The sequence below is a fragment of the Lytechinus variegatus genome, chromosome 5 (assembly GCF_018143015.1).
Source record: "Lytechinus variegatus isolate NC3 chromosome 5, Lvar_3.0, whole genome shotgun sequence".
NCBI classification, from domain to species: domain Eukaryota; kingdom Metazoa; phylum Echinodermata; class Echinoidea; order Temnopleuroida; family Toxopneustidae; genus Lytechinus; species Lytechinus variegatus.
Genome location: NC_054744.1, coordinates 36,335,035 through 36,354,788, shown reverse-complemented (window position 1 = coordinate 36,354,788; position 19,754 = coordinate 36,335,035). Strand labels below are relative to the sequence as shown.

The window sequence follows — 19,754 nt, the reverse complement described above, 5'->3', positions numbered from 1 at the left end:
TTATTCGCTCAAGCTCTCGCGCTCGTGTAACGTTAGATGGCGCTATATTTTAAAGGGAAAATCTACCCTAAAATAATGAGCGGACCCGTGTCGAGAAGCCAATTGAGAATGATGGTTTATAGCTCGTTAGTGAAAATACATGAATGAGTAGCAGAATTGTATATTTTAACGTTACATTTTGACCTGTGCTTTAAGTGTGTAACATAATATACATGTATGTCATTTCTTTTATATGGCTTTCATTTTTTGAAAATAACTTGTATATAGTTACCCACCCCTGATTTTGTTTCACTATTTTCTATTTGTATGAAATGTATAGGGCCTACTTTTGATATTACAGAGGCTGAATCGTTACATCTTGAAAAGTTTTGTATTAACTCAGAATGCAGCACAAAAATTAAAGGTCAAGTTCACCCAAGAAAAATGTTGATTTGAATAAATATAGAAAAATCAAACTGAAAATTTCATCGAAATCGGATGTAAAATGGAAAGTTATGACATTTAAAAGTTTCGCTTATTTACACAAAACAATTATGATGCACAACTCTGTGAAATGCAAATGAAACAGATGATGATGTCCCTCACTCACTATTTCTTTTGTTTTTTATTTTTTTAATTATACAATTTTTTTTCACACTTAAGAACCAACTTGACGAACCATATAGTATTTAAACAACGGTAATTTCACATGTTCGGGCTGTGATTAAAGTATTTGTTTCACTTTACATTGAGAAGAAAATTAGATTATTTCATATAATAAAATACAAAAGAAATAACGAGTAGATGACGTCATCAGTTTCCTCATTTGCATAGCAATCAGGATGTACATATAACTGTTTTGTGAAATTGAACGAAACTTTAAAATGTCGTAAATTTCTTAAGGCATCCGATTTTGATGAAGTTTTCAGTGTTTTGCTTAATGGATTTTCTCTTTTCATTCGAATCAACCTTTTTTGTTGAGGTGGACTTTTCCTTTAAACAATCAAACAAACGTGGTGGGTCTCTCCCGATGTCATGCCGGTAAATTGCCAATGTTATTAGTGAATGTCATTCATTCAATCAACATTTCGTCTAACAACCATTTGGTCCAATAACAAATTGGTTCAATCATCATTATGTCTAAGCACCAGTTCGCCTATGACCATTTTGTCTCACAACCAGTTGGTGTATCATATTTTATATTCATTCATTTCGCCAAATTAACACTTTGTCCATAGACCAAATGGTAGGACCAACTGGTTATTAGACGAAATGGCGAATGAATGAAACATCAAATAGACTATGTAGGGTCGTTTACAGCTCACGAAATAAACTTCCTACACGGAGGGAAACTATAACGTTCTAACGCACACGAACTTGAAAGTCACCACGACGCTTAAATAATCACCACGAAGACCTTGTCTTAAAGTTCCAACCAATAAAGCCTTGTTGCATTTATTCAATGGATAAAGATCGACGAGCAATAACAAATGTCGAAGTGTCACTTTATTCCTAACATAAACTTGCGTGTGAACACGACTTGAACGTAATGTGTGAACACTGCTTGAGCTTATATGACGTAGGTGTAGGTGTGTGTAAACAGCTGAGTATGCCACTGTGTGTGTGTACCACCTTGCGCGTGTGTGTGTGGCACTGTGTGTGTGGCACTGTGTGTGGTTAGCTGAAACAAATAAACATAAACATAAATTAATAAGTAAATTGTATAAGTTAAATTAAATTGTCTTACATACATGAATACTGTATGATATTGTACTTGTTTAACTTCATAGTAAACACCAAATGTAATATAAACTAAAGTAAATTATTTGTGGACTTATCTTTCAAATGTGAATTGGGCTCTAAATAGTGATAAGATGCGTTAATGATGCACTGATCATAACTTGTTATTCATGATCTATTCTATAAATTAGACAAAGAGATTAAACATAAACCATAAACATTAACTAAATACATATATACTTCACATATGAAGTTATTCCTTCAACTTTTCTGTAGTACAACAACTAATAAGAACTTCAATCTAAACTTTCGTTTCTGTCTCTAAATGACATTCCTATAAACCCCGTTCACACTGGCTTGAATCAGTGAGAATTAAGTTTGTGTAGGAACAGATCCTCAAACAGTGGTTTTCTCTGAAACTCTGCTCTGGAGTCTGATTCATCACCAGCCAGAGAGTGGCCTGCATCCCCTCACACACACTGGTATTGGTGTATTGCATGCATTGAATGCACAGTGTAGGGCTTCCCTTTGTGAGGAGATGCGAGCACTGTCCAGAGTATGATGATGAGTCATAAACTCCTTCTCGCTCTAAACTTACTTTCACTTCTTTCCCTAACTTGACTATATACACAATATGTGATATATAAATTGATGCTACTAATGAATACATAATCTATAACTGAACCAACTTATCGCAAATAATATACAAGGAATGAATGAATCTTAAACTAAAATGAATCTATCATACATATAATAGAACATACATTAAAAGTAAATTATATCTTGCTGGGTGTGCCCATTATGCTGCACACATAATTATCTCGCATCACAGAAACATATATATACTCCATGAGAGAGTTGGTAGAATTACTGACCAACTTGCAATATGTATCTTCTAAGTGAAATCTTGCAATTAATACATTAATATCTAATTACAACATTATGCAATATAATAAATGAGAATAATTAAACTCACCAACTGTTATATACCCCAAAATGATGAATTTCTTGTCAACTTGCTGTGAGCTTCTTCAATAGCAACTGCATCCAACTTTCCTTTTCTAAGCAATGAGCTCTTTGTGCAAGTATGATGCCCACTCCTTGGGCTTGACCACAGATATGCAAATTAGGGGTTACACTCCTAACATGCCTAATAGGGGTGTTACTCATATATTCTTAAAGGTAAATTTTGGGAACTAATTTTGACTGGTAGCCGCCGTAACATACCGGCCCCAATGAACTGACCACAGGATGATCATTCTCTAACTATCAAAGGCGGCGTGAATATATCACACCAACATGATACCATTATGTTATAACAAACGTAGTAAACTTTTCTTGAACAGGCATATAACAGCACTAATATAAGAAACGCATGTATAGATTAAATACATGAAATACATAACAAGAGCAATATACCTAAAATCAAATAATTGTACTTGATTTCTTCTGAGTTACACAATAGAACTTAACCACAACCTTGAGTGAGATAGAGTAAATTAGATACCAAATTAGGAATTATGACCATGAGCTTCCAGTAAGCATAGTTTGGAAATGGGACGTTTTAGAATTTTTGACCCAACCCTGACTTCAACCTGTCGGACCCTACCCTGCTTGTCTGGATAAGTTTCGACAACCCTACCCAGGGGCCACTGACCACGTGGGAAGTTGTCATCGGCTATGAGGACTAGGTCATTTGGTTCAAAGTTTCTTTGTGGTTTTGTCCACTTCTGTCTTTCTTGCAGAAGGGGTAGATACTCTTTCACCCATCTCTTCCAGAATTGATCGGCCATATATTGAACTTGTCGCCACCTCTTCCTGACGTAGCAATCTTCCTTGTTGAAGATGCCAGGTGGAAGTGATTGGCTTCTCCTCAAAAGAAGGAGATGGTTCGGAGTCAGAGGTTCGTGGTCTCGTGGGTCTAAGCTTATCTTAGTCAGGGGTCTGGCATTAAGAATTGCCTCTACTTCTGTTAGTAGTGTCAAGAGGGATTCGTCCGTTAAGGTCTGCTGATTCAGAAGGCTTTCTAGGATCTTCCTTACGGAACGTATGATCCTTTCCCAGACTCCGCCCATGTGGCTTGCTCCTGGTGGGTTGAATTCCCACTGTATTCCTGTCTGGGCAAGATACCTTCCGACCTTCTTCAAGTTTAGAACTGTGATGCTTTCTTTCAGCTCCCTGTGCCCACTCTTGAAGTTGGTGCCATTGTCACTGTATATTTTGTCCGGACATCCTCTACGGTTGATAAACCGTCTTAGAGCATTGATGAAGGAATCCGTATCCAGTGAATGTGCAACTTCAAGATGAACTGCTCTTGACGCAAGGCAGGTGAAGACACAGCCATATCGCTTCTCTTGACTGCGTCCTCTTTTCACAAGGAATGGACCAAAATAGTCCAATCCGGTGGTTGTGAATGGAGGTCTGTCTGGGGTCACTCTTTCCTCAGGGAGGTCGGCCATGAACTGCTTCCCTCTTGGAGAGTTTCTTCTTTTGCATTTGAAGCAGTTGCCGATAATCTTTCTTACCGTTGCTCCTCCTCTGAGGACCCAGAACTTTTGTCTCAGAGCTGTCCATGTGATTCCAGCACCTGAGTGCCCAACCTGTTGATGATGCTCTTTGATTATCAAAGTTGTCACATGGTGGTCATTAGGGAGGATGATAGGATGCTTCTCCTCATCTGTTAGGGGAGCTCTTGAAAGCCTTCCTCCTACCCTCAATAAACCATCAACCTTGATTGGATGGAGCTTATCCAGACGAGATGACTTTTGTCTTGTGGATGATTCATTCATCTCTTCTGGGAAGCTCTGATTTTGCACGTACCTGATTACTTCAACTTCTGCAGCTTTCAACTCTTGAGGCGACAGGTCATCAGCGCTTACTGTCTTATCATCACCCCGAGATTTGAGGTACTGCTTGTATCGAAGTAGCCAGGCTACACCTCTCAGAAGACTTATCCATGATGAGTATCTTGTGATGAGCTCATCTATGGAGTTCTTTGAGGTGATCGTATGGACTTGTACCTTCTTAACTTCGAGGTCTTCTGCTGAAAGTTCCTGGATGACATCTGGTGGAGCTGGCCAATTCTCCTCGTCCTGCTGCAGGAATTGTGGTCCTTGTAACCAGCGAGGATTGTCTATCAACTCTTTTGCAGTCATGCCCCTGGAACCGTCATCAGCTGGATTGTTCTTTGTACCAACGTGCCGCCACTGTGATACGTGAGATGCTTCATGTATCTTGGCAACTCTGTTGGCAACGAAAGTATGGAATCTCCTACTTTCGTTTCGAATATATTGCAGGACTGCTGTCGAGTCTGTCCAGTAGAAGGTCTCATTTACTGGAACATCAAGTTCCTCTTGCAGGAATCGATTGACGTCGACTGCAAGAACTGCAGCAGATAATTCCAGTCGTGGAATAGACACTGTCTTCAATGGGGATAGTCTTGATTTACCCATGACGAAGGCGCAGTGTATTCTTCCGCTTTCCTCGGTTAGGCGCAGGTAAGCTACTGATGAGTATCCAATCTCGGATGCATCGCAGAAGTGGTGGAGTTGGGCTGACACCACGTCCTGGAAGTAGGTGGGCTTGAGGCATCTGTCTATCTTGAGGCCAGTGAGAATTGGGAGACTTTGGAGCCAGTTGCTCCATTCCCTTTCGTCGTCCTCTGGGATGGGCTCATCCCAACCAAGTCCTTCCCTACAAAGTTTCTGTAGCAGAGCTTTGGCAGGGAGGACAAAGGGAGCTACGAACCCTAATGGATCATAGAGGGAGCTTGCAGTAGATAAGATCCCTCGTCTTGTGGTTGGTTTCTCCTTGATATTCACCTGGAAACCGAAGGAGTCTTGGTCCACATCCCAAAGTATACCAAGTGTTCGCTCTACTGGTAACTTGTCTAGATCCATATTCGGTACAGATGCTGCTCTTTCAGTTTCTGGAACAGACGACAGTACATTACGGTCATTACTGATCCATTTTGTGAGCCTAAACCCACCTTTGCTCAGCAGCTCTCTCAATTCATTAACTAACCTTGAGGCTTCTTCAGCAGACTTTACTGATGTTAGGCAATCGTCTACATAGAAATTCCGTCTGACGATCTTGGTTGCCTGATGGTTGTCAGTTGTCTCATTGTCATCTGCTGTCTTTCTCAAGGCGTATCCAGCAATGCTCGGTGATGAGGTAGCACCAAAGAGATGCACCGTCATCCTATACTCTGATGGCTCACGGCTTGTGTCTCCATCTTTCCACCAGAGAAATCTAAGGGCGTCCCTGTCGTCATTTCTCACCTTGACTTGGTGGAACATTGCTTCCACGTCCGCTACCAAGGCAATAGGTTCCTGTCGAAATCTGGTGAGTACTCCTACGAGGCTGTTTGTATAATCGGGGCCTTGTAGAAGCTGATCGTTCAGGGATTGGCCTTTCGACCGTGCCGCACAGTCGAAGACTACCCTCACCTTGTTTGGCTTGTGAGGGTACAGGACCGGATGATGTGGTAAGTACCACAGAGGCTTGGTAGGAGAACCTTGGTGCTCATATGGTCCAACCTCTTCCGCATAGCCCTTGTCTATGTACTCTTGTACAGTTGCATTGTACTTTTTGTACATCTCTTCATTCCTATTGAACTTTCCCTTCAAGTAGTGAAGCCTTGAGGCAGCCATCTTTCTACTGTCTGGTAGGAATGCTGGACTATGGCGCCATGGAAGACCAACTTCGTAGTGACCATCAACTAGTGAAGTACTTTCCTCCATCATCTTTCTCGCCCTTCTGTCTTCTATGGATTCTCCTACCTTGTCTCCAACCATGTAGGCTCCGAAGTCTGTTGTCCAGAATTGCTTTAGCTGGTCATCAAGCCTCTGCTCCTCCAGACGAGCAAAGTTGACATGGTTTGGAGTGTTGGAGTCTGCTGACCTTGTTGGTCCGAGAAGAGTCCATCCTAGCAAAGACCTTACTGCATAGGGTTCCTTTCTCTTCCCAATCCTCTGCTCCATCACCCAGAAAGCCTCTGGAGTGTCTGCTCCTATCAGGATCCGTACTTCCCTTTCTTCGATACGGGGAAGTTCGATTCCTCTTAGATGTGGCCATTTGTTTACATCTGTGCCATCTGGAATGCAGGATTCAGATATAGGAAGACTTTCAACCGTCCATACTCTTGGCATCGTTATGCTTTCATGGTCTTGGATGTTTTCTACTTTGAGACTTACCTCCAGACCAGTCTTGGTGGTACCCACAGTGTCAACTGTGGTGAGTTGGAAGCTTCTTTTGACTCCCTGTATGCCCAGTTCCTCCACTAATTTCCTGTCACACAGCGATACATCACTACCTTGGTCCAGGAGTGCCCAGGTGAAAACGTCCTTGTCTTTGCCCCTGACCTTCACAGGAACAGCTCTCAGGCACACCTTCTTTCGGGAAGACACACTATGGCATTGACCTGATTCTGTGACGTCGCTCACTGGTTCAGGTGGAATCTCTTCCCTTTCACCGGCCCCAGTTGTAGCTGTCCTTGAACTTTGCTTCGTGGAGGAATGAAGAAGGGTGTGATGCTTCTTCTGGCATCCTTCTTTCCTGCACCTACCTTCGCTGGTGCAGTTCTTAGCCATGTGTGATGGCAGGAGGCAGTTGAAACATACCCTTACCTTTTGAGCCAGCTTGAATCTGTCCTCATAGGGCTTTAGCTTGAAGACCTTGCATGCACTCAGCCTATGATCATTAGAACAGCAGGGGCACTTGTTGCTTGGCCTGCTATCCTGTCCCGGCGTCTGCTGTTTTTGGCTGTTGCCTTGCGTTGTCAGGGTGGTGCCCTTTCTCTTAGGTTGAGTCTTCGAAGGTTGTGTTTTCTCCTTCGGGGAGGACCGCCCAATGTTTTGGCCAAACATATTGTTGGCCAGTTTAGCGGCCTTCTCCACGAAGGTTGTCATCACTTCGAACGTCGGAACTGCATTGTTCTCCATCAATCTGTGAGCTTGCTTGGCCCACTCTGACTGGAGATGGATGGGGAGAAGCTGTTGAATCTTTAGTAAATTGTCTGAGTTATTTACATTTGCCATATAACCCATTTGACTAAGAACCATCTGACATCTTTGCATGTCCCTAGCCAATGACCACATCCCAGCCCCGTCATTCGATTTTACTTGGGGGCGATTAAGGACTTTCTTGAGATGGTCCTGGGCCACAACGTAAGGTTGTCCAAACTGTTCCCTGAGTATTCTTTTGGCTTCTATGTACCCAAGGTCCCCACCCATTAGGACACAATTCTCAATACTGCTCCTTGCTACCCCTGAGCAGTATTGAATGAGATACATTAATCTTGTCCTATTATCCGCAATCTTTCCTTCTATGTTGATTTCAAAATTGTTAATAAATGACTGGTAATCTATTGGTTTACCATTAAATGTCATTAGATCGGGTTTTGGGAGATTTGCAGAAAGATTCAGGGCCTGAAAGAGTTGAGTTAAATCAAGTCCCCGTGCTGCATTTTGGTTAGTCTGCCATACTGGGGCATTAGGGTTCAGATTAGACAGACCTGTGTTACATGTATCTTTAACTACATTTTCAGTTGGTCGCTCTTCCTTATTTGGTTCCTTATTTACCCTATGTGGTACATGTACATGCATAATATCATTAACATCATTGTAATTTCTTACCTTTACCTCAACTTCACTCTCAATATCTTCTAAGAGCTGAGCTTCTACCTCAGCATTTTTTATTTCATTTTCTATCTCCATAGCGTCCAACTGTTCTTTGAGCCTTTCCTGCTCTCGTTTAACTTCTTGAGCTTTCTTTAATTGTTCTAACTTCAGCTTGGCGAGATGCGCTTTCACCTTGACATCCCTTAGTCGCGATGAAGATGAGCTCAAGCCGCTTGCCCGACTAGAGCCGCTTCTCCTTGTTGCCGATGACCGAACAGATAGCTTGTCTGAGTTCTCAGATTGTAGATCCTCCACCACGGGTTGTCTCATCTGATCAGCCCATTCTGAGTATCGGCGATCAAATTCAGCTTTATTTTGCATCTGAGATTCATACAATTTCATCTCAGCTCGCTTTTCATCTGAAGATAGTTCGCGAAAGTAGTCTTTGCACTTCCTTTCATATAGAAGGAATGTACCTTTAAGTTGGCTGTACTTGAGTTCAGCATCATCGAAGTTGTCTCCACTTAACATGAGAAACTCAAGTTCTTGAAACTGTCTTGCCAAGCTTCTTACGTAACCTTGGCAAGAATGCCGCATTGACGCGACATCTTCTGACTGCTCAGTTTTTGCTTTAATTGGCGTGCTATCATCTGACGGCGAGTCCCTTAATGTATCCTTGTGATCACCAGGCTTGCTCGTCGTCGAACTCTTTTCTGAAGAAGACATCTTGACTTATATAGCGATTCGCTAACTGACTTATATAGCGAGTTGTTAACTGACTTATATATCAAGTTGCTAACTGACTTATATATCGAGTTGCTAACTGACGTGTAGGGTCGTTTACAGCTCACGAAATAAACTTCCTACACGGAGGGAAACTATAACGTTCTAACGCACACGAACTTGAAAGTCACCACGACGCTTAAATAATCACCACGAAGACCTTGTCTTAAAGTTCCAACCAATAAAGCCTTGTTGCATTTATTCAATGGATAAAGATCGACGAGCAATAACAAATGTCGAAGTGTCACTTTATTCCTAACATAAACTTGCGTGTGAACACGACTTGAACGTAATGTGTGAACACTGCTTGAGCTTATATGACGTAGGTGTAGGTGTGTGTAAACAGCTGAGTATGCCACTGTGTGTGTGTACCACCTTGCGCGTGTGTGTGTGGCACTGTGTGTGTGGCACTGTGTGTGGTTAGCTGAAACAAATAAACATAAACATAAATTAATAAGTAAATTGTATAAGTTAAATTAAATTGTCTTACATACATGAATACTGTATGATATTGTACTTGTTTAACTTCATAGTAAACACCAAATGTAATATAAACTAAAGTAAATTATTTGTGGACTTATCTTTCAAATGTGAATTGGGCTCTAAATAGTGATAAGATGCGTTAATGATGCATTGATCATAACTTGTTATTCATGATCTATTCTATAAATTAGACAAAGAGATTAAACAAATAAACCATAAACATTAACTAAATACATATATACTTCACATATGAAGTTATTCCTTCAACTTTTCTGTAGTACAACAACTAATAAGAACTTCAATCTAAACTTTCGTTTCTGTCTCTAAATGACATTCCTATAAACCCCGTTCACACTGGCTTGAATCAGTGAGAATTAAGTTTGTGTAGGAACAGATCCTCAAACAGTGGTTTTCTCTGAAACTCTGCTCTGGAGTCTGATTCATCACCAGCCAGAGAGTGGCCTGCATCCCCTCACACACACTGGTATTGGTGTATTGCATGCATTGAATGCACAGTGTAGGGCTTCCCTTTGTGAGGAGATGCGAGCACTGTCCAGAGTATGATGATGAGTCATAAACTCCTTCTCGCTCTAAACTTACTTTCACTTCTTTCCCTAACTTGACTATATACACAATATGTGATATATAAATTGATGCTACTAATGAATACATAATCTATAACTGAACCAACTTATCGCAAATAATATACAAGGAATGAATGAATCTTAAACTAAAATGAATCTATCATACATATAATAGAACATACATTAAAAGTAAATTATATCTTGCTGGGTGTGCCCATTATGCTGCACACATAATTATCTCGCATCACAGAAACATATATATACTCCATGAGAGAGTTGGTAGAATTACTGACCAACTTGCAATATGTATCTTCTAAGTGAAATCTTGCAATTAATACATTAATATCTAATTACAACATTATGCAATATAATAAATGAGAATAATTAAACTCACCAACTGTTATATACCCCAAAATGATGAATTTCTTGTCAACTTGCTGTGAGCTTCTTCAATAGCAACTGCATCCAACTTTCCTTTTCTAAGCAATGAGCTCTTTGTGCAAGTATGATGCCCACTCCTTGGGCTTGACCACATATATGCAAATTAGGGGTTACACTCCTAACATGCCTAATAGGGGTGTTACTCATATATTCTTAAAGGTAAATTTTGGGAACTAATTTTGACTGGTAGCCGCCGTAACATACCGGCCCCAATGAACTGACCACAGGATGATCATTCTCTAACTATCAAAGGCGGCGTGAATATATCACACCAAACATGATACCAGTATGTTATAACAAACGTAGTAAACTTTTCTTGAACAGGCATATAACAGCACTAATATAAGAAACGCATGTATAGATTAAATACATGAAATACATAACAAGAGCAATATACCTAAAATCAAATAATTGTACTTGATTTCTTCTGAGTTACACAATAGAACTTAACCACAACCTTGAGTGAGATAGAGTAAATTAGATACCAAATTAGGAATTATGACCATGAGCTTCCAGTAAGCATAGTTTGGGAATGGGACGTTTTAGAATTTTTGACCCAACCCTGACTTCAACCTGTCGGACCCTACCCTGCTTGTCTGGATAAGTTTCGACAACCCTACCCAGGGGCCACTGACCACGTGGGAAGTTGTCATCGGCTATGAGGACTAGGTCATTTGGTTCAAAGTTTCTTTGTGGTTTTGTCCACTTCTGTCTTTCTTGCAGAAGGGGTAGATACTCTTTCACCCATCTCTTCCAGAATTGATCGGCCATATATTGAACTTGTCGCCACCTCTTCCTGACGTAGCAATCTTCCTTGTTGAAGATGCCAGGTGGAAGTGATTGGCTTCTCCTCAAAAGAAGGAGATGGTTCGGAGTCAGAGGTTCGTGGTCTCGTGGGTCTAAGCTTATCTTAGTCAGGGGTCTGGCATTAAGAATTGCCTCTACTTCTGTTAGTAGTGTCAAGAGGGATTCGTCCGTTAAGGTCTGCTGATTCAGAAGGCTTTCTAGGATCTTCCTTACGGAACGTATGATCCTTTCCCAGACTCCGCCCATGTGGCTTGCTCCTGGTGGGTTGAATTCCCACTGTATTCCTGTCTGGGCAAGATACCTTCCGACCTTCTTCGAATTTAGAGCTGTGATGCTTTCTTTCAGCTCTCTGTGCCCACTCTTGAAGTTGGTGCCATTGTCACTGTATATCTTGTCCGGACATCCTCTACGGTTGATAAACCGTCTTAGAGCATTGATGAAGGAATCTGTATCCAGTGAATGTGCAACTTCAAGATGAACTGCTCTTGACGCAAGGCAGGTGAAGACACAGCCATATCGCTTCTCTTGACTGCGTCCTCTTTTCACAAGGAATGGACCAAAATAGTCCAATCCGGTGGTTGTGAATGGAGGTCTGTCTGGGGTCACTCTTTCCTCAGGGAGGTCGGCCATGAACTGCTTCCCTCTTGGAGAGTTTCTTCTTTTGCATTTGAAGCAGTTGCCGATAATCTTTCTTACCGTTGCTCCTCCTCTGAGGACCCAGAACTTTTGTCTCAGAGCTGTCCATGTGATTCCAGCACCTGAGTGCCCAACTTGCTGATGATGCTCTTTGATTATCAAAGTTGTCACATGGTGGTCATTAGGGAGGATGATAGGATGCTTCTCCTCATCTGTTAGGGGAGCTCTTGAAAGCCTTCCTCCTACCCTCAATAAACCATCAACCTTGATTGGATGGAGCTTATCCAGACGAGATGACTTTTGTCTTGCGGATGATTCATTCATCTCTTCTGGGAAGCTCTGATTTTGCACGTACCTGATTACTTCAACTTCTGCAGCCTTCAACTCTTGAGGCGACAGGTCATCAGCGGTTACTGTCTTATCATCACCCCGAGATTTGAGGTACTGCTTGTATCGAAGTAGCCAGGCTACACCTCTCAGAAGACTTATCCATGATGAGTATCTTGTGATGAGCTCATCTATGGAGTTCTTTGAGGTGATCGTATGGACTTGTACCTTCTTAACTTCGAGGTCTTCTGCTGAAAGTTCCTGGATGACATCTGGTGGAGCTGGCCAATTCTCCTCGTCCTGCTGCAGGAATTGTGGTCCTTGTAACCAGCGAGGATTGTCTATCAACTCCTTTGCAGTCATGCCCCTGGAACCGTCATCAGCTGGATTGTTCTTTGTACCAACGTGCCGCCACTGTGATACGTGAGATGCTTCGTGTATCTTGGCAACTCTATTGGCAACGAAGGTATGGAATCTGCTACTTTCGTTTCGAATATATTGCAGGACTGCTGTCGAGTCTGTCCAGTAGAAGGTCTCATTTACTGGAACATCAAGTTCCTCTTGCAGGAATCGATTGACGTCGACTGCAAGAACTGCAGCAGATAATTCCAGTCGTGGAATAGACACTGTCTTCAATGGGGATAGTCTTGACTTACCCATGACGAAGGCGCAGTGTATTCTTCCGCTTTCCTCGGTTAGGCGCAGGTAAGCTACTGATGAGTATCCAATCTCGGATGCATCGCAGAAGTGGTGGAGTTGGGCTGACACCACGTCCTGGAAGTAGGTGGGCTTGAGGCATCTGTCTATCTTGAGGCCAGTGAGAATTGGGAGACTTTGGAGCCAGTTGCTCCATTCCCTTTCGTCGTCCTCTGGGATGGGCTCATCCCAACCAAGTCCTTCCCTACAAAGTTTCTGTAGCAGAGCTTTGGCAGGGAGGACAAAGGGAGCTACGAACCCTAATGGATCATAGAGGGAGCTTGCAGTAGATAAGATCCCTCGTCTTGTGGTTGGTTTCTCCTTGATATTCACCTGGAAACCGAAGGAGTCTTGGTCCACATCCCAAAGTATACCAAGTGTTCGCTCTACTGGTAACTTGTCTAGATCCATATTCGGTACAGATGCTGCTCTTTCAGTTTCTGGAACAGACGACAGTACATTACGGTCATTACTGATCCATTTTGTGAGCCTAAACCCACCTTTGCTCAGCAGCTCTCTCAATTCATTAACTAACCTTGAGGCTTCTTCAGCAGACTTTACTGATGTTAGGCAATCGTCTACATAGAAATTCCGTCTGACGATCTTGGTTGCCTGATGGTTGTCAGTTGTCTCATTGTCATCTGCTGTCTTTCTCAAGGCGTATCCAGCAATGCTCGGTGATGAGGTAGCACCAAAGAGATGCACTGTCATCCTATACTCTGATGGCTCACGGCTTGTGTCTCCATCTTTCCACCAGAGAAATCTAAGGGCGTCCCTGTCGTCATTGCTCACCTTGACTTGGTGGAACATTGCTTCCACGTCCGCTACCAAGGCAATAGGTTCCTGTCGAAATCTGGTGAGTACTCCTACGAGGCTGTTTGTATAATCGGGGCCTTGTAGAAGCTGATCGTTCAGGGATTGGCCTTTCGACCGTGCCGCACAGTCGAAGACTACCCTCACCTTGTTTGGCTTGTGAGGGTGCAGGACCGGATGATGTGGTAAGTACCACAGAGGCTTGGTAGGAGAACCTTGGTGCTCATATGGTCCAACCTCTTCCGCATAGCCCTTGTCTATGTACTCTTGTACAGTTGCATTGTACTTTTTGTACATCTCTTCATTCCTATTGAACTTTCCCTTCAAGTAGTGAAGCCTTGAGGCAGCCATCTTTCTACTGTCTGGTAGGAATGCTGGACTATGGCGCCATGGAAGACCAACTTCGTAGTGACCATCAACTAGTGAAGTACTTTCCTCCATCATCTTTCTCGCCCTTCTGTCTTCTATGGATTCTCCTACCTTGTCTCCAACCATGTATGCTCCGAAGTCTGTTGTCCAGAATTGCTTTAGCTGGTCATCAAGCCTCTGCTCCTCCAGACGAGCAAAGTTGACATGGTTTGGAGTGTTGGAGTCTGCTGACCTTGTTGGTCCGAGAAGAGTCCATCCTAGCAAAGACCTTACTGCATAGGGTTCCTTTCTCTTCCCAATCCTCTGCTCCATCACCCAGAAAGCCTCTGGAGTGTCTGCTCCTATCAGGATCCGTACTTCCCTTTCTTCGATACGGGGAAGTTCGATTCCTCTTAGATGTGGCCATTTGTTTACATCTGTGCCATCTGGAATGCAGGATTCAGATATAGGAAGACTTTCAACCGTCCATACTCTTGGCATCGTTATGCTTTCATGGTCTTGGATGTTTTCTACTTTGAGACTTACCTCCAGACCAGTCTTGGTGGTACCCACAGTGTCAACTGTGGTGAGTTGGAAGCTTCTTTTGACTCCCTGTATGCCCAGTTCCTCCACTAATTTCCTGTCACACAGCGATACATCACTACCTTGGTCCAGGAGTGCCCAGGTGAAAACGTCCTTGTCTTTGCCCCTGACTTTCACAGGAACAGCTCTCAGGCACACCTTCTTTCGGGAAGACACACTATGGCATTGACCTGATTCTGTGACGTCGCTCACTGGTTCAGGTGGAATCTCTTCCCTTTCACCGGCCCCAGTTGTAGCTGTCCTTGAACTTTGCTTCGTGGAGGAATGAAGAAGGGTGTGATGCTTCTTCTGGCATCCTTCTTTCCTGCACCTACCTTCGCTGGTGCAGTTCTTAGCCATGTGTGATGGCAGGAGGCAGTTGAAACATACCCTTACCTTTTGAGCCAGCTTGAATCTGTCCTCATAGGGCTTTAGCTTGAAGACCTTGCATGCACTCAGCCTATGATCATTAGAACAGCAGGGGCACTTGTTGCTTGGCCTGCTATCCTGTCCCGGCGTCTGCTGTTTTTGGCTGTTGCCTTGCGTTGTCAGGGTGGTGCCCTTTCTCTTAGGTTGAGTCTTCGAAGGTTGTGTTTTCTCCTTCGGGGAGGACCGCCCAATGTTTTGGCCAAACATATTGTTGGCCAGTTTAGCGGCCTTCTCCACGAAGGTTGTCATCACTTCGAACGTCGGAACTGCATTGTTCTCCATCAATCTGTGAGCTTGCTTGGCCCACTCTGACTGGAGATGGATGGGGAGAAGCTGTTGAATCTTTAGTAAATTGTCTGAGTTATTTACATTTGCCATATAACCCATTTGACTAAGAACCATCTGACATCTTTGCATGTCCCTAGCCAATGACCACATCCCAGCCCCGTCATTCGATTTTACTTGGGGGCGATTTAGGACTTTCTTGAGATGGTCCTGGGCCACAACGTAAGGTTGTCCAAACTGTTCCCTGAGTATTCTTTTGGCTTCTATGTACCCAAGGTCCCCACCCATTAGGACACAATTCTCAATACTGCTCCTTGCTACCCCTGAGCAGTATTGAATGAGATACATTAATCTTGTCCTATTATCCGCAATCTTTCCTTCTATGTTGATTTCAAAATTGTTAATAAATGACTGGTAATCTATTGGTTTACCATTAAATGTCATTAGATCGGGTTTTGGGAGATTTGCAGAAAGATTCAGGGCCTGAAAGAGTTGAGTTAAATCAAGTCCCTGTGCTGCATTTTGGTTAGTCTGCCATACTGGGGCATTAGGGTTCAGATTAGACAGACCTGTGTTACATGTATCTTTAACTACATTTTCAGTTGGTCGCTCTTCCTTATTTGGTTCCTTATTTACCCTATGTGGTACATGTACATGCATAATATCATTAACATCATTGTAATTTCTTACCTTTACCTCAACTTCACTCTCAATATCTTCTAAGAGCTGAGCTTCTACCTCAGCATTTTTTATTTCATTTTCTATCTCCATAGCGTCCAACTGTTCTTTGAGCCTTTCCTGCTCTCGTTTAACTTCTTGAGCTTTCTTTAATTGTTCTAACTTCAGCTTGGCGAGATGCGCTTTCACCTTGACATCCCTTAGTCGCGATGAAGATGAGCTCAAGCCGCTTGCCCGACTAGAGCCGCTTCTCCTTGTTGCCGATGACCGAACAGATAGCTTGTCTGAGTTCTCAGATTGTAGATCCTCCACCATGGGTTGTCTCATCTGATCAGCCCATTCTGAGTATCGGCGATCAAATTCAGCTTTATTTTGCATCTGAGATTCATACAATTTCATCTCAGCTCGCTTTTCATCTGAAGATAGTTCGCGAAAGTAGTCTTTGCACTTCCTTTCATATAGAAGGAATGTACCTTTAAGTTGGCTGTACTTGAGTTCAGCATCATCGAAGTTGTCTCCACTTAACATGAGAAACTCAAGTTCTTGAAACTGTCTTGCCAAGCTTCTTACGTAACCTTGGCAAGAATGCCGCATTGACGCGACATCTTCTGACTGCTCAGTTTTTGCTTTAATTGGCGTGCTATCATCTGACGGCGAGTCCCTTAATGTATCCTTGTGATCACCAGGCTTGCTCGTCGTCGAACTCTTTTCTGAAGAAGACATCTTGACTTATATAGCGATTCGCTAACTGACTTATATAGCGAGTTGTTAACTGACTTATATATCAAGTTGCTAACTGACTTATATATCGAGTTGCTAACTGACGTGTAGGGTCGTTTACAGCTCACGAAATAAACTTCCTACACGGAGGGAAACTATAACGTTCTAACGCACACGAACTTGAAAGTCACCACGACGCTTAAATAATCACCACGAAGACCTTGTCTTAAAGTTCCAACCAATAAAGCCTTGTTGCATTTATTCAATGGATAAAGATCGACGAGCAATAACAAATGTCGAAGTGTCACTTTATTCCTAACATAAACTTGCGTGTGAACACGACTTGAACGTAATGTGTGAACACTGCTTGAGCTTATATGACGTAGGTGTAGGTGTGTGTAAACAGCTGAGTATGCCACTGTGTGTGTGTACCACCTTGCGCGTGTGTGTGTGGCACTGTGTGTGTGGCACTGTGTGTGGTTAGCTGAAACAAATAAACATAAACATAAATTAATAAGTAAATTGTATAAGTTAAATTAAATTGTCTTACATACATGAATACTGTATGATATTGTACTTGTTTAACTTCATAGTAAACACCAAATGTAATATAAACTAAAGTAAATTATTTGTGGACTTATCTTTCAAATGTGAATTGGGCTCTAAATAGTGATAAGATGCGTTAATGATGCATTGATCATAACTTGTTATTCATGATCTATTCTATAAATTAGACAAAGAGATTAAACATAAACCATAAACATTAACTAAATACATATATACTTCACATATGAAGTTATTCCTTCAACTTTTCTGTAGTACAACAACTAATAAGAACTTCAATCTAAACTTTCGTTTCTGTCTCTAAATGACATTCCTATAAACCCCGTTCACCCTGGCTTGAATCAGTAAGAATTAAGTTTGTGTAGGAACAGATCCTCAAACAGTGGTTTTCTCTGAAACTCTGCTCTGGAGTCTGATTCATCACCAGCCAGAGAGTGGCCTGCATCCCCTCACACACACTGGTATTGGTGTATTGCATGCATTGAATGCACAGTGTAGGGCTTCCCTTTGTGAGGAGATGCGAGCACTGTCCAGAGTATGATGATGAGTCATAAACTCCTTGTCGCTCTAAACTTACTTTCACTTCTTTCCCTAACTTGACTATATACACAATATGTGATATATAAATTGATGCTACTAATGAATACATAATCTATAACTGAACCAACTTATCGCAAATAATATACAAGGAATGAATGAATCTTAAACTAAAATGAATCTATCATACATATAATAGAACATACATTAAAAGTAAATTATATCTTGCTGGGTGTGCCCATTATGCTGCACACATAATTATCTCGCATCACAGAAACATATATATACTCCATGAGAGAGTTGGTAGAATTACTGACCAACTTGCAATATGTATCTTCTAAGTGAAATCTTGCAATTAATACATTAATATCTAATTACAACATTATGCAATATAATAAATGAGAATAATTAAACTCACCAACTGTTATATACCCCAAAATGATGAATTTCTTGTCAACTTGCTGTGAGCTTCTTCAATAGCAACTGCATCCAACTTTCCTTTTCTAAGCAATGAGCTCTTTGTGCAAGTATGATGCCCACTCCTTGGGCTTGACCACATATATGCAAATTAGGGGTTACACTCCTAACATGCCTAATGGGGGTGTTACTCATATATTCTTAAAGGTAAATTTTGGGAACTAATTTTGACTGGTAGCCGCCGTAACAGACTATGTGGATAGTTGAGGAATAATTTGAGGGTAGACAAAATAACGATAGCAGACGAAATGGTAATTAGACGAATTGGCATATCACATCAAATGATACTAAACCCCGACACCACTACTTAAAGGGGAATGAAAACTTTGGAACAAATAGGCTTGTGTAGAAAAAGAAAAATCAAAGAATAAGAATAAAGAAAGTTTGAGAAAAATCGGACAAATAATGAGAAAGTTATGAGCATTTGAATATTGCAATCACTAATGCAATGGAGATCCTCACATTGGCAATGCGACAAGGATGTGTGATGTCACTGGTGAACAACTTTCCCTTTGGTGGACTATAAAATACCCTCAAAATGTCTCTTTTTGCTTTTTCTTATGATGATACAAACTCTTTATCCATGATGTATTCTTACAAAATATGTATTACATGCCCTCATGTAGAAAGAACACATGATCTATGGTTAGATGTGATAAAAGAGGCAATTCAAGTGAAATATATACTAAAGTAATGGGGAGAGTTGTTCACAAGTGACATCACACATCTTTGTCGCATTGCCAATTTGCTATCTCCATAGCAATAGTGATCGCAATATTCAAATGCTCATAACTTTCTCATTATTTGTCCGATTTTTCTCATTTTTTGTTTTTGATCTGTTTCTTTGATTTTTCTGTTTTCACACAAACTATCTTGTTCCAATGGTTTCATTCTCACTTAACAGTTAACACTACACCATTACCACCGCCACCAACACTACATGCTTACCATCTCCATCATCATCATTAGGCATACTCTTTTCGTGATTACACCCGACCACCACCTACGTCATTATGATTGTGATCACAGCCACTACCACTATACTGCAGCAGTAACCCGCCACCATCATCATGATCGTAATCATCTCCGGCAATAATAGTGACCAGGGCAAACGGTTTTACAACCACCACAACTCGCATCATCATCACCATCATCAGCATCACCATCATCATCATCATCATCAATATAACCAACACTACCACCATCATCATCATCATCACATCGT

General features: G+C 41.8%; 2 protein-coding genes across 2 annotated transcripts; both read right to left on the bottom strand.

Annotated features, from left to right (window-relative positions):
* Nucleotides 1-1,619: 1,619 nt before the first annotated feature.
* On the bottom strand, nucleotides 1,620-9,065 carry LOC121415441. The gene is made up of 2 exons (XM_041608643.1): nucleotides 2,696-9,065; nucleotides 1,620-1,660 (listed from the first exon to the last, which is right to left on the bottom strand). Exon 1 carries the CDS (start codon nucleotides 9,063-9,065, stop codon nucleotides 3,231-3,233), a length of 5,835 nt encoding a protein of 1,944 aa, XP_041464577.1. The 3' UTR covers nucleotides 1,620-1,660; nucleotides 2,696-3,230.
* A 440-nt stretch (nucleotides 9,066-9,505) lies between these two features.
* Nucleotides 9,506-16,954, bottom strand: LOC121415440. The gene is made up of 2 exons (XM_041608642.1): nucleotides 10,584-16,954; nucleotides 9,506-9,546 (listed from the first exon to the last, which is right to left on the bottom strand). Exon 1 carries the CDS (start codon nucleotides 16,952-16,954, stop codon nucleotides 11,120-11,122), a length of 5,835 nt encoding a protein of 1,944 aa, XP_041464576.1. The 3' UTR covers nucleotides 9,506-9,546; nucleotides 10,584-11,119.
* Nucleotides 16,955-19,754: the final 2,800 nt, after the last annotated feature.